Source organism: Anopheles aquasalis, chromosome 3 (assembly GCF_943734665.1).
Source record: "Anopheles aquasalis chromosome 3, idAnoAquaMG_Q_19, whole genome shotgun sequence".
Taxonomy (NCBI): Eukaryota; Metazoa; Arthropoda; class Insecta; order Diptera; family Culicidae; genus Anopheles; species Anopheles aquasalis.
This window is the reverse complement of record NC_064878.1, coordinates 60,276,873-60,298,548: the sequence shown is the minus strand read 5'-3', so window position 1 is coordinate 60,298,548 and position 21,676 is coordinate 60,276,873. Positions and strand designations below refer to the sequence as shown.

At 46.5% G+C, this 21,676-nt stretch overlaps 4 protein-coding genes across 5 annotated transcripts in view; all 4 read right to left on the bottom strand.

The window, feature by feature from the left end:
* The window catches only part of LOC126577473 (homeotic protein distal-less), a 44,664-nt gene extending 40,914 nt beyond the window's left edge, over positions 1-3,750 (bottom strand). For both annotated transcript variants that reach the window (XM_050239132.1, XM_050239133.1), the window contains exon 1: positions 2,247-3,750. In XM_050239132.1, coding sequence (XP_050095089.1) covers positions 2,247-2,347 — 101 coding nt within the window. In that variant the 5' untranslated portion in view covers positions 2,348-3,750. The remainder of the gene's footprint in view (positions 1-2,246) is intronic.
* A 3,436-nt stretch (positions 3,751-7,186) lies between these two features.
* On the bottom strand, positions 7,187-12,455 carry LOC126576847 (leucine-rich repeat-containing protein 15-like). Its single transcript, XM_050238148.1, has 4 exons — positions 12,422-12,455; positions 10,480-11,519; positions 8,881-10,056; positions 7,187-7,192 (listed from the first exon to the last, which is right to left on the bottom strand). The coding sequence occupies exons 1-4, from the start codon at positions 12,453-12,455 to the stop codon at positions 7,187-7,189; spliced, it is 2,256 nt and encodes a 751-aa protein (XP_050094105.1).
* Positions 12,456-13,089: 634 nt separating this feature from the next.
* On the bottom strand, positions 13,090-16,461 carry LOC126575295 (protein artichoke-like). Its single transcript, XM_050235925.1, has one exon. It carries the CDS (start codon positions 16,459-16,461, stop codon positions 13,090-13,092), a length of 3,372 nt encoding a protein of 1,123 aa, XP_050091882.1.
* A 1,372-nt stretch (positions 16,462-17,833) lies between these two features.
* Positions 17,834-21,205, bottom strand: LOC126575294 (protein artichoke-like). Its single transcript, XM_050235924.1, has one exon. The coding sequence runs from the start codon at positions 21,203-21,205 to the stop codon at positions 17,834-17,836; it is 3,372 nt and encodes a 1,123-aa protein (XP_050091881.1).
* Positions 21,206-21,676: the final 471 nt, after the last annotated feature.

Below are 21,676 nucleotides of genomic sequence, written 5' to 3'. Positions count from 1 at the left end.
CGAGGATTGCCTCGACGCATCACATCTCGGGCAGACTAGACTTCCGATTTCGATGAACCACCGATTTCACCCACTACCGGAACTAATGTGCGCGGAAAACTACCCTCCTTCCTCCCGGGAGGGTAGCTATTTACCTCATTTTCCTAGCGCAATGGCGTCCATCAAAGCTGCTGTTGTTGCTGCCGCGATGCGCAGAAGCGGAATTTGGAGGCTGGTGTGCGTAGCAAGAAAAGGGAGAGAGAGCACCGGCGACGGGAGCCGGATGAATTAAACAATTGACGTGTAATTCAATTTTCGGCAGCGCGCACCCCACCATTAAGGCCACCGAGCACTAGGCCAGTGGCGAACCAGCCAGTGCATTTCGTGGCTCGTGGTTGGTGTAAGTTGTTTGTTTACAACCAGCCAGGCACGAGGTCGAGGCCATCTCTCTTTTTCTCTGTGGTACGCACTTTCAGGAAACAGGACTTTTATGAGATGAAGAAGCTCGCGGATGGAACTAGTATGGCTTTGGAAAGCTGAGTATGTCATGAGAACTAGCCCCTAATGATTTTTTAGACCTTCCAAAAATGGTTTGGCTATGATCGCGGAATCCTCCAATGGATCCCGGCCACGAAAACCAATTTTACTGGTTTTTAATTTGTGTTAATTTGGTGGAAGCTATCATTTGACGACTTGCGAATATTTGTTTCAGACTCTAAAGTGGGATAGTGCCTTAATTTTGCAGCTTTTCAACAATTACCAAAAGCAGCGTTGAGAGCATCGTCAGTTTCATCCGCGAATAGACCTCTATTCAACCTTTATTCGCCAGTTCATAACAAAAAGTTCTTTCGTAGCCGAGCACCCAAATCCATACAAAGAAATCCCGCTCCCCAGTTATAGCGCCTGATAAGTAAAGCAGAACACCCCTTCTGTGCTCAATGGTACTCGATGTTTAATCAATTTTCACCCGGTAAAACGTGTACGTTGTTTACAAGACAAACAAATTGGAGGCCCTGAGAGGCCGCCTATAAAATACTATCCAGAGGCAAGAGTCCTTCTAACAGGCTCTACTTTGAAATAAATAAATAAATCAAAGTCTGAGCCGATGCCTTGTCCCGAGCCCGCCACGGACACGAGATTTGCGTGTAATTAACCCCCGCCAGCCAGCGAATGGCCCACCAGCCCCGGGGGTTGTAAAAAAAACTGCCATAAAACCATTGTTACAACCCCATAAAGCGTGCATTGTAGGCCACCGGCAAACTAGGAAGGCTTGATTGAGCCACACTAAATCAATCGTCAACCCGTGGTGCGTCTCGACTGCAAATGGCTGCCGGGGCGTCGTAAAGTACGCGCCTGCCAAAGGGAACGGGGATCCGAGGTGAAGAAGATAAGAAGCGACAACCCGTGATGTGGCCACCATCATCATCGTGGAAGGCACGCGCTCGTTCACTAGCTCGTTTCGTCTCCGTATGGGACGGCCATAAAACTTGACAAACTGCACCGCGGTAACTGCGGTGCGTCGGTGCCCCCCAAGTCCCAAGCCAGAGCCCAACTACTGACTCATTGAGGAAAAACAAACAACCAACCGACCGACCGGGCGATGCTCGATCGCTGTTTATGGTGCGCGTCTATGCGTTTTTTTTTATGACCAACCGCGTCATCAGGCTGCCGTGAACTAGTGCTCGGCTTCAGCTGGGCTGCGCCTAGACCTTGACTGTTCGCGTGGTTCGCAGCACCAAATTGGAGCCCGTAAACCGGACCATCCTTTCTGTCCCGGCCTTCTGATTCACTTCGCACAGAACGTGGAACGCGGTTTTTGCGGCGAAATTCTTCTGCTACGCGGAATGTGCAGAAAGATCAAAATCGATCGTAACATCCATCGATCATCGTGGCACGGATGGACTGTGACTGCGATATGTTTCTGTGCTCGAGAGCGCATTTATGATGGAGCATTATTTTACTGTAAACGGCGGTCAGCTTTGAGAGGGTGTCGTACAAAAGCGGGGCGCGTGCCGACCTGACACCGTCAATCATGATCATTAGCCGGTGCTAATTACCACCACCACGCCGTAATGCAACCTCTCCGTAATTCGTAATGAGTGGCGGTGGTGGTGATGATGTTTGTGACACAATTGGATTGGATTTGGCCGGCGTTCCTTTGTGATGAAGATGATCGACACGCGCGATCACCGGATTCGTACCGCGATCACTGGATTCGTAGCATAACACCCACTCAAAAACTCAAACCCAAAAACAAAAACACTAACCCGTGCTGCTGCAGCTCGACGAAGGCCGACTTGCCGGGTGCGGTGGCCGTCGCACCGCCATCGATGTACTTGGGCGTGTGCGGTGCATCCGGCGCGTCCATACCGGACTGGGGGGTGCTTGGGGGGCCCTCGTAAGGGCTCCCCAGGTCCGTAAAGTTGAGCGTGTTGGCGCCGATGGAGGCCACTTTATCGAAATGAATTGTAAGGCCGTTGTTGTAGCCGAGGTCACCTATTTCACTCTCTATCTTGGCCTCGGGGCTCACTCGCGCTCACGCTGGTCACCACGCACCGTGTCACCACGGAACGCAGGGACACGGTGACGACAGGGACTCGCTTATTAATAATCACCGCCACTAACCGCTCGGCACTAACAGCACCAAACACTGACACACGCTCACGCACTAGCACACACCGGAAAGGTTGCACGAATTCAGGATGGTCACACTGATGATGGCGATGATCAACACTCTCGCATTAAAACAGAATGCCACCGGTCACTGGCTGCTGGCCCAGCACACACGCGTCTCCGGTACACACAGGATACGATCACACCACACGGGACCACGGCCACCGGCAGAGAGAGAGAATCACAGGACAGGGGCCTCAGCTTGTTCACGGAGCACCAAACACCGAGCACCGCAACACAACATGAACCAGCGCGGTCTGGTTCCGAAGGGTGGATTCGATTCAATTCCGATTTTTGTTTCTGCGCTTCTGGCTCTCGCTCTGGCTCTGGCTTGTTGAGGAGGAGGAAGGCGATGCGGCGATCGTTGGATGATCCTTTTTTCTCCGCTTCCTTCCACGGTCCTTCGGTGCACCAAACAACCAAACAAGCACTGGTACGGCCGACGGAACCGGGGTTGCCTCTAATTAATGATGTTGTTTCTGGACACCGACACACAGATACACAGACACAGCCAAACACACACGTGTTTTCACACGTTTGGGCCTCTTCTGATGCACCGCAGTTGTCACTGGATCTGCTCCGCGGATCCTTTGCCTTTGGTTTGTGATATCTTTTGAGCTGAGATGCTGCTGCTGCTACAGGATACCAATTCGAACACAACGGCACACTGATAGCTTGCTAGCCACCGGTGACAACAGTTTCACTGTTTTGCTTCACGCTTTATGCTCGAGCACAGGACGTCATCGAACGCCGGGAAATTATCGAAAGATTTTCGCTTTTCCTTATCGCCGGAAGACACACACGCAAGGGCGCACACGCGCCAACAATCACCAAACGAAAGATCGCACTGAGGATCGAACCTGGAACCTCCGGAACGTGGAGTAGTAGGCTCCGTGATTTTCTTTGGGTGGGTGAGGGGCGGGCGGTTCCTTATCTTTGTTATCTTTTATCACACGCACACACACAGCACAGACACACGCACGCACGATGATCAAGGGATGGTATTTTGTTGTCGGCGGAAAACTCGGCGACGGCGATGAAAATCGAGATCTTTCGTTTGCGTGATTCACGACGCTGCCCGTGCTACCTGCTGCTGCGGATAACCTTCCTAAACTGAGCCGCTCCGGCCGCCATTCCAGCGCGAATCTCCCGTGTTTTTTTTTCTCGAAATTTTCGTGCGCGTGTGTTGGTGTGGGCATGAGCGCACCTCCGATTCGTGGAATCCGAGCCGGAAGCTCCGCCTCCGTTGGAGTAACAGAGAAAGGAGATAGAGGGTTTGCGTGTGTCAGAACAGGGCGGCTATCGGGTTCGGGTTCGGAGGTGTGTCTTTAGTGTTTTTATGTTGGAGTGAGTAAAGCGAACGATCGACGTTCTTAAAGAGTGAAAGAAATGCAGGAGTTGAAAATGGAACGCACACCAGCATACGCGTTAGTGTTAGTGAGGGATGCGCAGAAGCATAAAAAGGGTTAAGGGGGTGAAAGGGGGGTTTGTGGAAAACCTGTTCCGATCAGCAGCATCCAGAGCATCTAGTACACCGACTCCTTGCATCCCTGCATCTCAGCGACTTGCGATGGATGCCATGCCAACCAATGCACCTTGGATGTTGCTGCAATTCTTGACCTAATCATCTAATCTACTATCGTGGGTTCATGAATTTTAACCCAAAAGTTATGTTGAGAAGATATTCTCTTTTTGTAGTATTTCGATTCCAAAGCACAGTTTCGTCATCGACATTTTTAATTCTTTTTTCATGTCCTCAAAATCCTTGTACCCATTCTTGCGACGCAATGTTAATGATATCCTCCCTTTTACTTTATCCTGACAAAAATGTTTTCCATCCGTTTTACGTGCTGTATTACAGCGTGCGTTAACATTCCTGACAACGACGACGACCGAGGTTTAAAGTGTCAGAGCGAGCGTGCCCGTTCCTGTAACCTCAAAATGTTTGACATTTTTGCTCGAAACTCGTCAACCACTAGCACCACCGCCAACACCGGAACGAAATCACGGCCGGTAAGGAGCACGTCTGGCCTGGTCCATCATTACCGTGGCCACCAAGCGCAACCGCTCCGACAGTCCGCCAGCACGACGGTCAACCATAATCGACTGGCCTCATCATCTTGATCCCTTTCGGCAGAACCATGTCAAGCGAGTGACGAGGAGAGCATAAGGGGCCCCCATACCTGTGGGGCTGGCCAGAAGGGGCCGACCATTTAAGTGATTATCCGAAGGTCATCGCGAACGGCCAGGCGACTTCGGAAGCGACCAAGGAATGTTGTAATTGTCGCGGCACGCTTGTGTTGACAGCTGCTTTTGTGTACATTTAATGCCGTCTGGCCGCGCTATCTCCGCTCCCGTTTGCTCCGGTTGGCGACGATTTGCCCGAGGATTTCCGCGAGACACCACGAATCCATCCTTTCTGCGTTTGGCTTTCGCCCACTCGTCAGCCCGTCAGGAAACATTATCCTGCCAAGGTATGGACAGGGTGCTTAATTGTAGCACTATGCGAGGGATGTGACATTGCTTTCAGCTTGGCTCGCGGACTGACCGCTGGAAAGAGCGGCCAGACGCTTCCTTCCTAATTTGCATACCGTCGTAAGTCGTGGAGAAACTAGAACTCTGGTCCCTTCGGAAGCAGGATGCCATCCAGGAATGTTTAGGATGATTGATGGAGAACACTAAGGCCCCGCGAAAAAAAAAACCCGGACAGTTCCAAATGCGATCGCGTGATGGCGTTTCCCGGAGGCGACATTCGTTTTGTGGTGCTTCGTGATCGTGCGCCCGGCAAGCGTTCGCTGTGCGTGCGCGACTCTAATTAGCTACTGAATTTGGCAAAAAGTTGACTTTAAACGTTTGGGACCGCATACGCCTGGAGGTGCTGGGCTCTCTCGATGTGAGTAGCTGGACTCAGGCCAATCAAGAAGCTCCATCGCATGCCAAGCCATGGCAAGAACGATGATGATCCTGAGGAGATAGAATTGACACCGAGGGAGGGAGAGCCCGGGGGGAACAAGACATTGCCGGATGACGCACTTTCGTGTTGCGCAGCTACCGAGATCTGATCCGGGGTTTTTCGACGATCGATAGATCCTCTTGGTACGCTTGGCTAGAGATCGGCCACCCGCAACCGACATAACCTTGATGCTACATTTACTCACGAAATCAGTTCGTGGCATCGGCCGGGCCCACGAACCCTGTTCCTTTTTCTCCTCCCCCCTCAGCATGGGTCTGGGGTATGGGTGGCCGACAGCGATCCACGAAAGCATGAATGAACCCGGAAGGCATAATGACTACGTAACCTTCTTCTGCCGCTCCGGCTAAGGCACGGACACTCTCGCTAGACGTTAACGCGCGGCTAGAGGTGCCTTGGGCCAGCCTCGAAACCTCGAATCAACCACACCGGCGACCAGTGTCTGCGCTCTGCTGGTGCCTGCCCCCAAAAATCTAGTTTCCCCTCGCACACCCGCGCCCATGCCCACCTCAAATGGTTCCATCCCTCGATCTACATCCGCGCCGGATGGGGGCAGATAAGATGGAAGATTTAGCGCGCTGGCGATCGCTCGCGTACTCGTGTATCTGTGTGTCTATGTTCTCTGTTGTTATGTTTCTTGCCGGCTCATTCGTGGACTCTATTTGGTGCGCCTAGAAAGCAGAGGCGCGAGACCTGGCAGCATCCATCCGTTCAGCCACTACTCTCTGCTCTACCCGCAGATCTGTGCAGACATCGCAGCTTATGTTGTAATGCTGACCTAACTGAAGTATGGGTTGGCTATTTCGCGAGATGAGTTTTGTTTGGGTCATGATTAGTTTTGGTAAGACAATTTCTTGATGATTCTTGAAAAGTTCCGTGGCTTAGCTTCTGTTGGATTCATATTTTTACCTGCTAAAAACTAAAGCTACCTCGAAAAAATCTGGCAAGCGAAATTGAAACTTTGTTTTGTGATTTTCTTTCGTGAACATATTTCTTTCAATATCCCGGACCCTTTTCTCTCGCTCACAATCCTTGGGTGCTTTACACATGTTTTACTTCCCAGAGGCAGTAGGATTCAAGGTCATGTTGAGAGTTGTTGAAGTTGAGAAAAGATCTGTTTAAAAATACTGATTTTAGCTTGCGAGATTAGGAGCGAACTGGCCATTCAAAAAAAAGCCTGCTGCTAAAGAATAGGCAGCATTACTTGATCAGGACTCATATCAAAGGCAAAACGAAGCTTGCAGAATTATTAACAGTTACGCAATCTCCTGTTTCCGACCGCTAAAATGTTCCGTAAATGATCATAGAAATGTCTTATGCGGTTAAACATCAATTAAAAGCTGGAACAACATTTGCGAATTATTACTTACACGATAGAAAAGAGAGGGATACACTTTTAAAACCTGGTTCAATTATTGATGAACAGCGTTAGCGACAACAAATAGCGTATTTGTAGCAAATATTTGTGCATTGCAACATAAACTACAGAAACCACAAAACTCTTGTGATCGGAGACGTTAATACAATCGCCGAAAACAAAAACAGATAAAGTAGGAATGAAAGCTAAACCTGGACACCACAAGAGATGGAGTTAGACAAACTTTCATCCGTTCATGTCAGCAATCCCCCCTCAGTTGGTCCTCCAATTGCACGGTGGAGAAGGAAAGGCACTAGTTTGCTGCACCTGCTGCGAAATCGTTATTGATCTTACAGTGCGATCGGATTGGGCTGCCAGCGACACACACCTAAAACCACACACCCATCACTCTGCGCACAATCTCGGTCCATCTTGGAGGGTGGGCAACCGGTTTTGGATGGAACCCCCGTCACCCGGAAATGAGAGAAAATCCACACGAACATAATGATCCATCGATAATCGTATAATAAATAGATGAATTATTATCGATTTTGGAACCATCCGCTCTCGCCCCGGACGGATGGGCGGCCGGTGCAGGGGTTCTAAGAGGACGCTGGATACACCCTGTTGCGCCCGGCCACACCGTGCTGGCTGGATGGTGAAAAGCTGTCGAAAATCTTGCCCAACACCGTACCAAAATCAATTGTTTCACATCAGTGGTCCCGCAGTTGGTGTGCGCGTTGGTGATGGCGATGGTAATGGTTGTTTGACTGGTTTTTTGACTACCGAATCGTCCGGTAACTGCTACTGCCCTGTGCTCGTATTTCGGTTCATTCATAAAAACCCTCTCAGGGACCCCAACTACCCACCACCCGGTGGGTTCGAGCGGAGGGGAAGCTCTGCTTCACGTTCCATTGCTTCTGCCTCTTCGAATAGGATTCGTTCGTTGGATAAAAGATGGTCGATGTGGGCCGTCTCGGAGATGCTGGGTGTTTCAAATGGAAGCTTTTGGGGTGTAAAGCGCTCGTTCCAGGTTCTACTCCATTCAAGAAGAAGAGGAAAGCAGCCAAATTCGCTTTGAATCAGTAACGCTCCGGAAAGGCGCTACGAACCGCGCGTTCTCGGTTGGGTATGACTATGAGCAGCGCGATAATTAGCACGGCAGCCAGGGGAACAGTTCCTCTGCTCCTTTCCTTTCGACGGTGTGCACGAGGAAAGAAGACGTTTATCGATGGAACTGAAGGTTCCATGGCGAATTTGGCAAGAGAATTTCTCACACTCGGTCGTGTTTGAAATGTGTGTCCGATAATTAAGCTGAAAGTGCTACTGGGTGTCGTTCGGAATAACGTCTGCTTTGCGAGTCGATTCGATAATCCATCATCCCTTCATTTGAAACAGAGTTTATGTTCTTACATTGAGCTGGAAAAAGACCGACACACCACCAGCAGTTGAACAGTTCAAACAATTATTATTTTTCTTTCAGTAAGTGATATAAAGAGTATGTTGAAGTTTCCTTAAAGGCAATACACAGGGCAATAAGGTAGGAGATAACGACACCACGCTTGAAGTTCCATCTTACCATGCTTTATAGATGCTACGTTTGGTGATTGAAATGCAGGATTGAAATAGTTTTATTCATTCACGTCCGTATCAATTACAATATCAACTGCTTTTAGTAGATTGATGCTGTTCAACAACGCCCCGAAGAGTCACTCTGGACATTGATCAAAGCTAAGGTACCCTGTCGAACATTATCCCGGAAAACCGTACAATTCCAATTATCTCCTTCGAGTACGAGGTCCTTCAACCGTGGAAAACGCTTCATCAGTGAGACAATCTCAAAGTTGCGCATTCCATTCCCTCCAATGGTTAAACTCTCCAATTGAGGCATGGCCTGTACCTTCCGAAGCTCGTCGACCGGTAGCGTGTTGTTTGAAATGTCCAACGAGTAAAGTCGATTATGGTTAACGTTATTAACGGAGCCAAGCGATTCGATGGCAGAATCGGAAGCGTTCAACACCTGCAAACGTGGTAGTAGAACGGCCACGCGCGCCAGATCTATCTCTGTGATCCTGGTAAGCGTTAAATTCAGTTCCTGAAGGTTGGGGAACCCGAATGCAACATCCATGCTGTTGAAACTGGTATTTTGAATCGACAACGTTGTTAGGTGGTATCGGGAGGCTTTATCGACAACGATCGTGGTCAGCGGATTGCTATCGGCGGATATGAAGCGCAGGTTAGGTGTAATTTTCAAGGAGCGAAGGCCGCATTCATCGATGACCAGAAATTGGAGTGAACTGGAAAATGTCTTCGCGGATAAATCAAATGCTGCAAACCGGTTATTCGACAGATCCAAATACTCGAGATCTAGATGATTGACAAACAAACGTTCGTCCAGGTGGCTCAATTTGTTATAATGCAGTTCAATTGAGGTTAACCGCGTCGCGTTAACGAACAGCAATGGCTCGAGATGTTCGATACTATTGTTTGAAAGAGATAATCGGGTGAGGGAATACAGATGACGGAAGGTGCCTTCGGAGAGATGCGACAAGTTGTTGGAGCTAAGGTAGAGTTCCTCTAGCCGATACAATCCGTCAAATATCTCGCTGGGAAGCTCTGATAAAAGGGTTTCCTCTAGATCCAAGTATCGAAGCAATGGAACGTAATAGAAAACATCCTGATGCAATGCGCGCAGGGGATTGCCAGGCAGGTGTAATTCGGTCAGCTGGTCTACAACATCAAAGAATTCCGGTTCCACGCTTGAGATATTGTCGTAGTGCAACTCCAATACATCCAAACTATCCGTTTGATCAAACCAGTGCGAGTTAAGCTGCGAGAAATTAGGATTATATCGAATCGTTACGGTTTTTAATGCTTTGTTATTATGGAAAAACTCGTCCGGAAGCGTGCTAAAATTAGCATCTGTAAGATAAAATGATTCCAGCTTCTTGTTACTTTGGAAAATGTTCTTGAGCACGCCGTTGTAAGGAAATGCTGTCAATTCCTCTAGATCCTCCATTCCGGTGAAGGTTTGAACATCGATTTTCTCCAACGGATTCTCAAACAACTTGATAGTCTTTAGCCGTGGCATGCCATCGAAGAATCGTTGGTTGAGGGTTCTAATCCCGAAGTTTGAAAGCTCCAGCTCTTCCAGTATGGGTAGATTTATGGGTAACTGAACGTCAGATCTGTTTAGCAGAAGTTCAACAATGTTTCGTGCTGAATTTGTCGGCGGCTTTTGTTTTAGTTCCAAGTTCAGTGCCCGGAGGCTGGGCATCTCGAACAACAATTCCCTCGGGGTAACTCCGGCATTTCTGTAGAAGAGGTCTGTCAGCGACTTAAGACCACGGAAGCACCCGTCTTCAACTTGAACGATGCTGTTGTCATCTAGATTCAGGAATTGCAGTTGCTCAATACCACTAAACCGTCCTGCGTGCAGCACGTGGATGCGATTTTCTTGCAGCCACAATCTCTCTAATTTAGTCAGGTTGGTGATTGCCTTGGGTATCTCGGTTAGGAGATTTCGTTCTAGAGAAAGATCAGTTAAATTAGCTACACCTACGAAGGCTGTTTCTGGTAATCGACGAATGAGATTCTTTGACAAATCGAGAATGGTTAAAGCAGCTATATTCAAAATCGAGCTGTCGATATTGGTAAGCTGATTACCGCTGAGTGATAGTGTTGTAAGGGTGTTTGCCACTCTGTCGAACGTGCCTGGCTGTAGCTTCTGTATTGCATTTCGTGACAAAAATATTTCCGACAAGTTCATTGTTCGATCAAATAACTCCACAGGGATCGTAGTGAGGAAATTATCGTTCGCATTGAACAACTCTAACGCCGGCACATCATCCAAGAAATGAGCATCAATGCTCTTGACAGAATTATCATCGACTTGTAACGTCGTCAGCTTGGGCACTCCTCTTAGAGTTCCTTCTTTAAGGTGTTCGATTCTATTGCCGCTCACATGTAACTCGGTTAGTTCACCGAGATTAGCAAACACCCGTGCGTCTAGCGATTGCAAGATATTCTTACCCACTTGCAAATTCATCAAACTTCCTAGAGGCTCGAAGGTTGCCGGATTGAGATGCTGCAGATCGTTTCCTTGTAGCCATAGATTTTCAAGAGCAGTGTTGTTGCGAAACAGGTCAGCATCCAGCGTTTGAAGATGATTGTATTCGATAGAAAATCGTTTCAAAACGGGCAGCTTAGCCAGTACCGCTGGAGAGAGGTGCGTTATGGTGTTGTTATCGAGGGCCAAATCCTCCAGCTTCGTGTTATTGATGAATATGTCGTCATCCAGCTGAGAAATATAGTTTTCTTCCAAACTAAGCGCATTCAGTTCCGCAAGCGTCCCAAACACGGCCTTAGGTAGCTCTTTAAGATTATTCTTCGATAGATCTAGGGCGGTCAGTGCGGTAAGATTGTAGAATGTACTCGATTCGATCGTTTCCAGCCGATTGTTTCGAAGATATAAACTTTCAAGTGATTGTGGTAAGTCATTGTTTAGGAATTGAAGAAAGTTGTTCTGCAGATTAAGGTCTACCAGCCGATCCAAGTCAGAGAAGAAGTAGGTATCCAACGATTTGAGGAGGTTGTCAGCCAAATTGATCGATGTTAGTTTAAATCTGTTTTCTAGCACATCTGCCGGCAGCGATTTTATCTGATTTTTCGATAAATCTAGACTTTCTAACTTTGGTAGATATCTAAAGGCTTCCTCAGAGACCGCTCGGATGCGATTGTTGACTAACGAGATCAGTTTCAGTTGTTTAGCACCTCTGAAAGCATGTTCCAAAACAGCTCTAATTTTGTTATTATCTAGCCACAGGAACTCTAAGGAACTCGCTTTTTCGAAGGTCTTTGGCAAGATAGTCTCCACGGCGCAATTGGTTATGTTGAGCGCTTGTATGTTATCGTCGTCGACAAAAATCGTTCTGGGCACCGCGGGAATGGTCGAGTTCACGAAGTTAACCTGTATGTAATAATCCGGATTAAGCTGCACTCTGATGCGCGGCATCGTTTTCGCCGATTCAAAGTGAAGGTCGGCGAAGAAACACTCCGTTGTGGATTTACACTTCAAGTCAACTATTTGCTTTTTGCCATTTCCACTTGCGCAGCCCAACACAACCAATGCCAGTAAACTAAAAACGGTTCAATAAAAGATGCGATTTTCATTTCGCATTCCAACGATTGATGACTACAGCGGCGACCATTCTTACCTGACAATACGGCTCCACATCCTTGAACAATTCTAATTTGATCAGCTTACTGCTGCACCGATAGACACCGAACCACTGAATGCCGTAGTATGCTGCCCAGAGGCCTTTAAAGCTGCATTTGTTGCGTAAATCAGTCGATTACATAAGAAGACGTTCTCCTCGTCCGTTCCTTATCAACATTGGAGGCCTGCACTGTTTTCGCCAGCAAATTAACACAATGCTCACCAATCAGCTGCAGGTCACGCAGGTCACAACTCATTTCTATGATGCAGAGAGTTTGTTTTAATCTGTTGGATGCTGTTTTATTGGTCAATTCTGCGATAACCTGCTGGAGCAGAAACAGCTCTTAGCAATGCCAAATGTTGCTTTTAATCAGCGAAATAGCTTCAATCGGCCAGCTTTTACTCACACACGCAGCATTTTGCGTAATGCATATTGGCTTTAAAAATGATAATACAGCAACTAGTCAAACTCGAACGAAGCTAATCAGCCAAAGAATAGAAAATGGCACATCACTCCATTAGAAGTGTTACTAATCGACTCAGTACCTCCACTCGACCAATACTAAACAAAAAAAAAGAAGGACAATATTTATAAGCCATAAGCGATATAACCCTTGAACCGGAATCTGCTTCTGTACTGTATGCATGTCAATCAACTTCCTCCAATGTGTACTACATCAAGACACGTTTCTAGACGCTCGTGAAAGCTATCAGCAACGTTTACGAACATTGGTTTCAGCATCACTTGGTACCCACTATTACAACCTCCCAAATAACAAGGTCATCTTTCACAGTCATAAATGTTCAAACATCAAAGGATGATTGCTAGTTATCTTTATTCATTAATTCGAACAGAATTTCCCATCATTCCAAGAGTTGCCTCACTTCTTGTTATAGACAACAGATGCCCTTCACTTGCTTCGCGCATGTTAGTTGTTTCCCTTCCAACTGTGGTTTGCGCCACTGATTAAGATAGAAACGATCTAGATCCAATCCACGAATGAAATCACAACTCAAGCTGCCTTGAGTGCCCTCAAGACCGATCGTCCGCAGCATAGTGAACTGTTTGGTCATTTCCTCTAGCGAGAACGTATCGAACTGATTGCCACCAATGATAAGGTTCTGCAAGAATGGATACCGGAGCTCGCCGAAATCTTGGATGCTAGTTAGATTGTTATTTGAAACGTCCAAGTGAATGAACAACAATTGTGGCTGGAAGAATGCTTTTCCAATGTGTTTGACGTAGCTATTGGAGGCGTTCAGCGCCATCAGCGGAATCATTTTGCTCGACAATGAACCCAAATCAAGTGTTTCAAATCGATTAAACGATACATTCAGTTCCGACATTGCAGGGAATTGGTAAAAGGCTCGAACCGTTGAGAACCGATTATGCGAGGCTGAAAGCTGGATGAGCATACTAAACGACTGCGTAGTTTTATCAACATTAATCGAGCTCAGCTCGTTGTTATCCACTGAAAGCTTGTTCAACGTTGGTGTAATCTTGATCGTCTTCAAACCGTTACTATCCAAATTCAGCCAAGGAAGAGGACTTGCAAACGACAATGTAGTCAGATCAAAGGTTGAGAACTTGTTGTTCGATAAATCGAGTATCATCATGTGGCGCATGTTGGCAAACAGGCGGGAGTCTAGCGAGCTCAGCTTGTTACGGCCAAGGTACACTTCTTGCAGCAGTACTAGGCTATCGAAAACACCTTGCGACAACCGTTCTATTCCGTTGTCCTGCAGCAACAGAATCTCTAATGAGTGCAGCCCCTGGAAGGTTTGATCCGTTAGTTGATTCGATAGCTGATTACTGTCCAGATCGAGTTTTTTTAGACGGTTGAGGGAACCGAACAATCCCACCGGTAGACTGGTAAGGTTGGCTTCCGATATTTCCAACGTTTTCAGGCTGTACGTCTTGGCAAACAAATCCGAACGGAGCGTTCGCAATGGGTTGCCTCTTATGTACAACTCCTCTAGCAGACCCAAATAATCGAAAACTCCTTGCTCGAACGATGACAAACTATTGTTCACTAACGTTAGCTCCTTCAGATACGGTATATGCTGGAAGAAGGTGCTAGGAAGATGATTGAACTGCTTGTTGTCGGAGATAGACAGAAGGGATAGTTTTCCGGTGAAAAGGAAAAAGTCATTTGGCAGTACATTGAACTGAGCTCCTTGCATGTAGAGATCTTCCAACTTGGTCTTATTGACCAGCAAATCTGCCGATGGATTCCATTTGCTATACGATATGGTTAACAACTTTACGTTATCTACAACAGATAAGCCACTCAAATTAGCATCAGCGAAGTCATTGTTATTGAGGTAGAGCTCATCGAGAGACTTGAGACCCTGCAATTCCGCTGATCCGATGGTTCCGATGTTGTTCTCGGATAGATCCAATAGGCTCAGTTTTTCCAACGAAACGAACGGACTACCTCTCAGCTCCGTAAGGCTAGTGTTCTTCAGCATGAGTGTCTCCAACTGGGTGAGGGAACTGAACGTGCTGGCGGAAATACGGCCAAGCGGGTTATTATCGAGTTGAAGGTTCTCCAGGCGACGAACCGGAAGGAAGCAGCGGTCTAGCGATCCCGTGATCCGATTGTTGGACAGATAAAGTGTTTTCAGGTCTTCATTCGTCTCAAACGCGTCATCGGGAATGCTCTTAATTTGATTATTTTCTAGGTGGAGTCCAACGAGCATCGGGTATTGTTTGACCTGAAGTGTTGTGATCGAGTTATTCGTGAGATACAATCGCAACAGACCAGCGAATCCATTTGCGATGGCAGGAGAAACAGTGGTTTTGAGCCTATTTCCAATCAATGACAGATCTGTTAGTTGTGGTAATTTTGCCAGAGCAGCCGGAATGACTTGTATGAAGTTATTATCCAAATTTATCATCATTAGAGCATCCGACCCATCAAATGCATCATCCTGCAGCACACTTAGGCGGTTGTCCGATAGATCTACGATACTGAGGGCACTTAGGTTGGACAGTACGTTCGAAATGTTGGTAATATAGTTCTGGCTGAGGTCAATCTGCTCCAGCACACTGCTCAATGTTTCGAACGAACCTGGTTCAATCTGCACGATCTGATTCTGTTGGAATGAGAGCAGCGTCACATGTCGACATTCCGAGAGTAGATTCTTATCGATGTACACAAGCTTATTCTTATCTAGCACAATCTCTGTCAACTTTGGCATAATACCAAAAGAGGGTACTTCACTCGTTTGCAATTCATTACTGATCAAATGCAGATTTCCTACCTTGTGTGCTCCTAAGAAAAATGTGGGGTTGAACATCGAGAGAAAGTTGTAATCCAACACCAGAATGCGAAGCCATTTTAGCTTCTTTAGAAATGCTGCTTCAGGCGAGAACAAAAGTCCATTATTGGCCAACGATAGACTTTCTAAAAGCTTCAACTCGTCGAACGTTCCGGCATCGATATTATTTAAAGAGTTTTTGTCAAGGTTAAGTGTCTTCAAGTTGGTCAGGTTTTTAAAAAGACTCGTATCCAAAGCCTGAAGCGCATTACCAGTAAGCGTTAGTTCTTCCAGATCACCTAAAGTTTCAAAGATATGCGAGTCCAACGAACTAATGCTGTTCTCAGATAAACGCAGAATCTGTAGCTGTCTGTTACGTTTGAACAAATCCTTTGGTATGTTCTCTAGTAAGTTCTTATCCAGCTCGAGTTTGATCAAGCTGCCCAACGCTGCGAACGATTCCGGAGCAATAGCTTGCAAACGATTGTCCTCCAGTAGTAGAGTTTCCAGACTCGTCAGCGGTGCGAAAGTGTTTGGTGCAATCGTCGCAATTCGGTTCGAATGTAATGCCAACGTGTTGAGATTCGCTAACCCAACGAACGCATTGTCGGTGAGATTCTGAAGAAAGTTGTAACTAAGGTACAGTTCCTTTAACGACGTCAGATCCTCGAACGAACGATCAGACAGGAACTCGATGCGATTGTGATCGACGTTCAGATCCGTGAGCTGCTTCATTCCGGCGAAAAGCTTGGCAGGCAGCACCTTAATGTGATTGCGGGACAATCGGAGCGTCACGAGCCCCGCGATACCTTGGAAGGTCTGTTCCTCGACCTCATCGATACGATTTCCCCCAAAGTTGATGCGTTCCAATTTGGTAGCGTTGCGGAACAAGTAGTTCGATAGTCTCGAGATGCGGTTTCGATGAAGGCGCAACACTTTCAGCTCTCGCGCCTGGCTAAAGGAAGACGAATCCACCCGCTGTACGTCACACTTCTCCATGTGCAACACTTTGATAAGGTTGCCATTAACCCCGGCGAACAGAGACGGCGGTATGATCGGAAGCGACGATTGAGCGAATGTCACTGTCACTAAACCCGTAGCCTCTCCTTCCACCGCCAGTGGGAATTTGAGCGAACGCACTCTGTCCTCGGAGTAAAACGCGTTCAGCTCGACAAGGCAATCAAACTCATCACATTCGACACTGGGGATGCCATCGGAGTTTGTACCAAGCAAGCAGCATACCAGGAGTAGCGCTACGCCGTACCATATCCTACCAGAAAGGAAGGAAGACGTGTGCAGGATGATTTTCTTTCACCAACAGAAAAATATCATAATTCCTTCCTTTACATACCTTTTACTCGAAGATCCCATCTTCACCGTTAACACAATCACCTCAACCAACGCTACAAACAGACGAAACTACGACGATGCCACAGACGGTATTGTCCGGCCTGCAGCCGAAACGAGACTGATTTTTTAATCGTCGTTCAAAACGGTTCTCCCCGGTGTTCTCATCGCGCTCGTTTAGTTTTTGTCGATAATCATTTGACCTTTTGCGTGATCTCGTAAGTCAAATATGTCTGGGTCGGTTTGGCTGAAATGAGATTAGCAACAGGTTTGCTTCAAGCCAATGCGCCGCAAATATTTTGATTGTGAGCCGGAATCAGCGTTCTTGCGTTCTAATCAAATGTCTAGGACTTCGTAGGCAGGCATCGGATCCGCACGAGCAAGGCACAATTGACACAGTATCAACAGCGCATGATACACAACCTCTAAGTATACAGAAGGTCATCTGTTGTACTTTTGAAAGACATTTGAAGCCATGGGCTTGTGGTTTTATTTTATTTCACTAACAGCATCCTTCACCTACTTATTACTTTCTATTTTTTTAGTGTATTGAGCACGAACCGCTCAATGTTAAAATTATTTACAATGAACAGTGTCCAGTTGATATCATCGTGATGCGATGTCGTATCAACAAGATTTGTCATTTACATATTTTACTAATTATCGTTGTTAACGTGTTGTTGCATGTAAGCTATTTGGTTCACATTTCCCAGCATTACAACCACCAATCCATATCGTCGTGAAACATGAAAAAATTCAAAGATTAATCTAACATTGAAAACAAACTGTAGCCCTAGGGATACGGAGGAAATATACTAGCTAAATTATGTCAGAATTGATATGATTAGGAATTGGTGATTCTTTGCAGTCCTTCCCTTTGCAGTCCAATATTCTTTCTTTTTTTCAAAATTATATTAAAACAGCAGTTTTTGAGTTATGCAACTCGTTTGGCGATCCATTTCCATTTATTTAGATAGAAGCAAAACAAATTAGTTCATTATTCTGTCAGTTGTACCATCGGTTCTCAAACACAGCATATATCCTTCTCTTTTTTCATGCAATTTTGCTGTTTTTCTTCCAACTCATGTTTGCGCCACTGATTAAGATAAAAACGATCTAGATCCAATCCACGAATGAAATCACAACTCAAGCTGCCTTGAGTGCCCTCGAGACCGATCGTCCGCAGCATAGTGAACAGTTTGGACACATCCTCTAGCGAGAATCTGTCGATCTGATTGCCACCAAATACGATGTTCTTCAGAAATGGATACCGCAGATAGCCAAAATCTTCCAGGCTGGTCAGATTGTTATTGGAAACGTCCAGATGAACAAGCGATAGTTGCTCGCCAGAATCTCCCACAGAGAATCGGTTTACGTAGCTATCGGATGCGTTCAGCACCATCAACGAAACCATTTCGTTAGTCAATAAACCCAAATCAAGTGTTTCAAAACGGTTAAAAGAAACGTCCAGCTCCGACATTGCATGGAATTGTGAAAAGCTTTCCATCGTCGTGAAACGGTTACTAGAGGCCGAAAGCTGGATGAGGTTACTGTACGCATGTGGTTCTCGCTCAATCTCGATCGAGCTCAGCTCGTTGTTATCTACTGACAGCATGTTCAGTTTAAGTGAAATTTTAATTGTCTTCAAACCGTTACTATCCAAATTCAACGAAGGAAGGGGACTGGCAAACGACAATGTAGTCAAATCAAAGGTTGAGAACTTGTTGTTCGATAAATCGAGTATCATCATGTGGCGCATGTTGGCAAATAGGCGGGAGTCTAGCGAGCTCAGCTTGTTACGGCCAAGGTACACTTCTTGCAGCAGTACTAGGCTATCGAAAACACCTTGCGACAACCGTTCTATTCCGTTGTCTTGCAGCAACAGAATCTCTAATGAGTGCAGCCCCTGGAAGGTTTGATTCGTTAGTTGATTCGATAGCTGATTACTGTCCAGATCGAGTTTTTTTAGACGGTTGAGGGAACCGAACAATCCCACCGGTAGACTGGTAAGGTTGGCTTCCGATATTTCCAACGTTTTCAGGCTGTACGTCTTGGCAAACAAATCCGAACGGAGCGTTCGCAATGGGTTGCCTCTTATGTACAACTCCTCTAGCAGACCCAAATAATCGAAAACTCCTTGCTCGAACGATGACAAACTATTGTTCACTAACGTTAGCTCCTTCAGATACGGTATATGCTGGAAGAAGGTGCTAGGAAGATGATTGAACTGCTTGTTGTCGGAGATAGACAGAAGGGATAGTTTTCCGGTGAAAAGGAAAAAGTCATTTGGCAGTACATTGAACTGAGCTCCTTGCATGTAGAGATCTTCCAACTTGGTCTTATTGACCAGCAAATCTGCCGATGGATTCCATTTGCTATACGATATGGTTAACAACTTTACGTTATCTACAACAGATAAGCCACTCAAATTGGCATCAGCGAAGTCATTGTTATTGAGGTAGAGCTCATCGAGAGACTTGAGACCCTGCAATTCCGCTGATCCGATGGTTCCGATGTTGTTCTCGGATAGATCCAATAGGCTCAGTTTTTCCAACGAAGCGAACGGACTACCTCTCAGCTCCGTAAGGCTAGTGTTCTTCAGCATGAGTGTCTCCAACTGGGTGAGGGAACTGAACGTGCTGGCGGAAATACGGCCAAGCGGGTTACTATCGAGTTGAAGGTTCTCCAGGCGACGAACCGGGAGGAAGCAGCGGTCTAGCGATCCCGTGATCCGATTGTTGGACAGATAAAGTGTTTTCAGGTCTTCATTCGTCTCAAACGCGTCATCGGGAATGCTCTTAATTTGATTATTTTCTAGGTGGAGTCCAACGAGCATCGGGTATTGTTTGACCTGAAGTGTTGTGATCGAGTTATTCGTGAGATACAATCGCAACAGACCAGCGAATCCATTTGCGATGGCAGGAGAAACAGTGGTTTTGAGCCTATTTCCAATCAATGACAGATCTGTTAGTTGTGGTAATTTTGCCAGAGCAGCCGGAATGACTTGTATGAAGTTATTATCCAAATTTATCTGCGTTATGGCAACCGAGCCGTCGAATGCATCATCTTGCAGTGTACGTAGGCGGTTGTCCGATAGATCTACAACACTGAGGGCGCTCAGATTGGATAGTATGTTTGAAATGTTGGTAATATAGTTCTGGCTGAGGTCAATCTGCTCCAGCACACTGCTGACGGTATCAAACGAACCAGGTTCAATCTGCGCGATATGATTCTTCTGGAATGAGAGCAGCGTCACGTGACGACATTCCGAGAGTAGATTCTTATCTATATGTGTAATCTTATTATTCTCCAACAGCAGCTTTGTCAGTTCAGGCATATTCTCACAGGAGGGTAGTTCCGATGTTGCTAGTTTGTTACTGCTCAGATGCAGATGTCGTAATTTTTGTGTTTTTACGTAAATTGATGGATCAAACATCGAGAAAAAGTTGTTATCTAGTATCAGGGTCCGAAGTGATCGTATTGTCGTTTTTAATGCTGGATAGAATGACACCAAAAGACCGTCATTGGACAACGATAGACTCTCAAACGATTGCAACCCATCGAACGTACCATCGGCGATGTAACTCAAAAAATTTCCACCCAAATTAAGTGTTTTCAGGCTACCGAGGCTTTTAAATACACCTGGTTCTAATATAAAAAGGTTATTTTCTCCCAGCAACAAATCCTCTAGTGCGCTCAGGTTTTGAAAAATTTCCGAATCCAGTGAACTGATATTATTCTTCGTCAAACGTAATATCTGCAACGCTCCGTTCTGTTTAAACAATTCCTTTGGCAGGTTCTGCAGAATGTTTCTCTCCAGGTCGAGTTTCTTCAAACTAATCAACGCTGCGAACGATTCCGGAGCAATAGCTTGCAAACGATTGTTTTCCAGTAGTAGAGTTTCCAGACTCGTCAGCGGTGCGAAAGTGTTTGGTGCAATCGTCGCAATTCGGTTCGAATGTAATGCCAACGTGTTGAGATTCGCTAACCCAACGAACGCATTGTCGGTGAGATTCTGAAGAAAGTTGTAACTAAGGTACAGTTCCTTTAACGACGTCAGATCCTCGAACGAACGATCAGACAGGAACTCGATGCGATTGTGATCGACGTTCAGATCCGTGAGCTGCTTCATTCCGGCGAAAAGCTTGGCAGGCAGCACCTTAATGTGATTGCGGGACAATCGGAGCGTCACGAGCCCCGCGATACCTTGGAAGGTCTGTTCCTCGACCTCATCGATACGATTTCCCCCAAAGTTGATGCGTTCCAGTTTGGTAGCGTTGCGGAACAAGTAGTTCGATAGTCTCGAGATGCGGTTTCGATGAAGGCGCAACACTTTCAGCTCGCGCGCCTGGCTAAAGGAAGACGAATCCACCCGCTGTACGTCACACTTCTCCATGTGCAGCACTTTGATAAGGTTGCCATTAACCCCGGCGAACAGAGACGGCGGTATGATCGGAAGCGACGATTGAGCGAATGTCACTGTCACTAAACCCGTAGCCTCTCCTTCCACCGCCAATGGGAATTTGAGCGAACGCACTCTGTCCTCGGAGTAAAATGCGTTCAGCTCAATAAGGCAATCAAACTCATCACATTCGACACTGGGGATGCCATCGGAGTTTGTACCAAGCAAGCAGCATACCAGGAGTAGCGCTACACCGTACCATATCCTACCAGAAAGGAAGGAAGACGTGTGCAGGATGATTTTCTTTCACCAACAGGAAAATATCATAGTTCCTTCCTTTACATACCTTTTACTCGAAGATCCCATCTTCACCGTTAACACAATCACCTCAACCAACGCTACAAACAGACGAAACTACGACGATCCCACAGATGGTATTGTCCGGCCTGCAGCCGAAACGAGACT

Coding starts and splice junctions, on each gene's coding strand:
- LOC126576847 (XM_050238148.1), bottom strand. CDS start 12,455: ATGAGTTGTGACCTGCGTGACCTGCAGCTGATTG. Junction 11,520..12,421: donor GCGTGACCTGCAGCTGATTG/GTGAGCATTGTG, acceptor ATCGGCTGGTAG/ACCTTAATCTGCAGAACAAC. Junction 10,057..10,479: donor TCCTAACCGAGATACCCAAG/GCAATCACCAAC, acceptor CCACGGCTAAAG/ACTATCAAGTTGTTTGAGAA.
- LOC126575295 (XM_050235925.1), bottom strand. CDS start 16,461: ATGGAGAAGTGTGACGTACAGCGGGTGGATTCGTCTTCCTTTAGCCAG.
- LOC126575294 (XM_050235924.1), bottom strand. CDS start 21,205: ATGGAGAAGTGTGACGTACAGCGGGTGGATTCGTCTTCCTTTAGCCAG.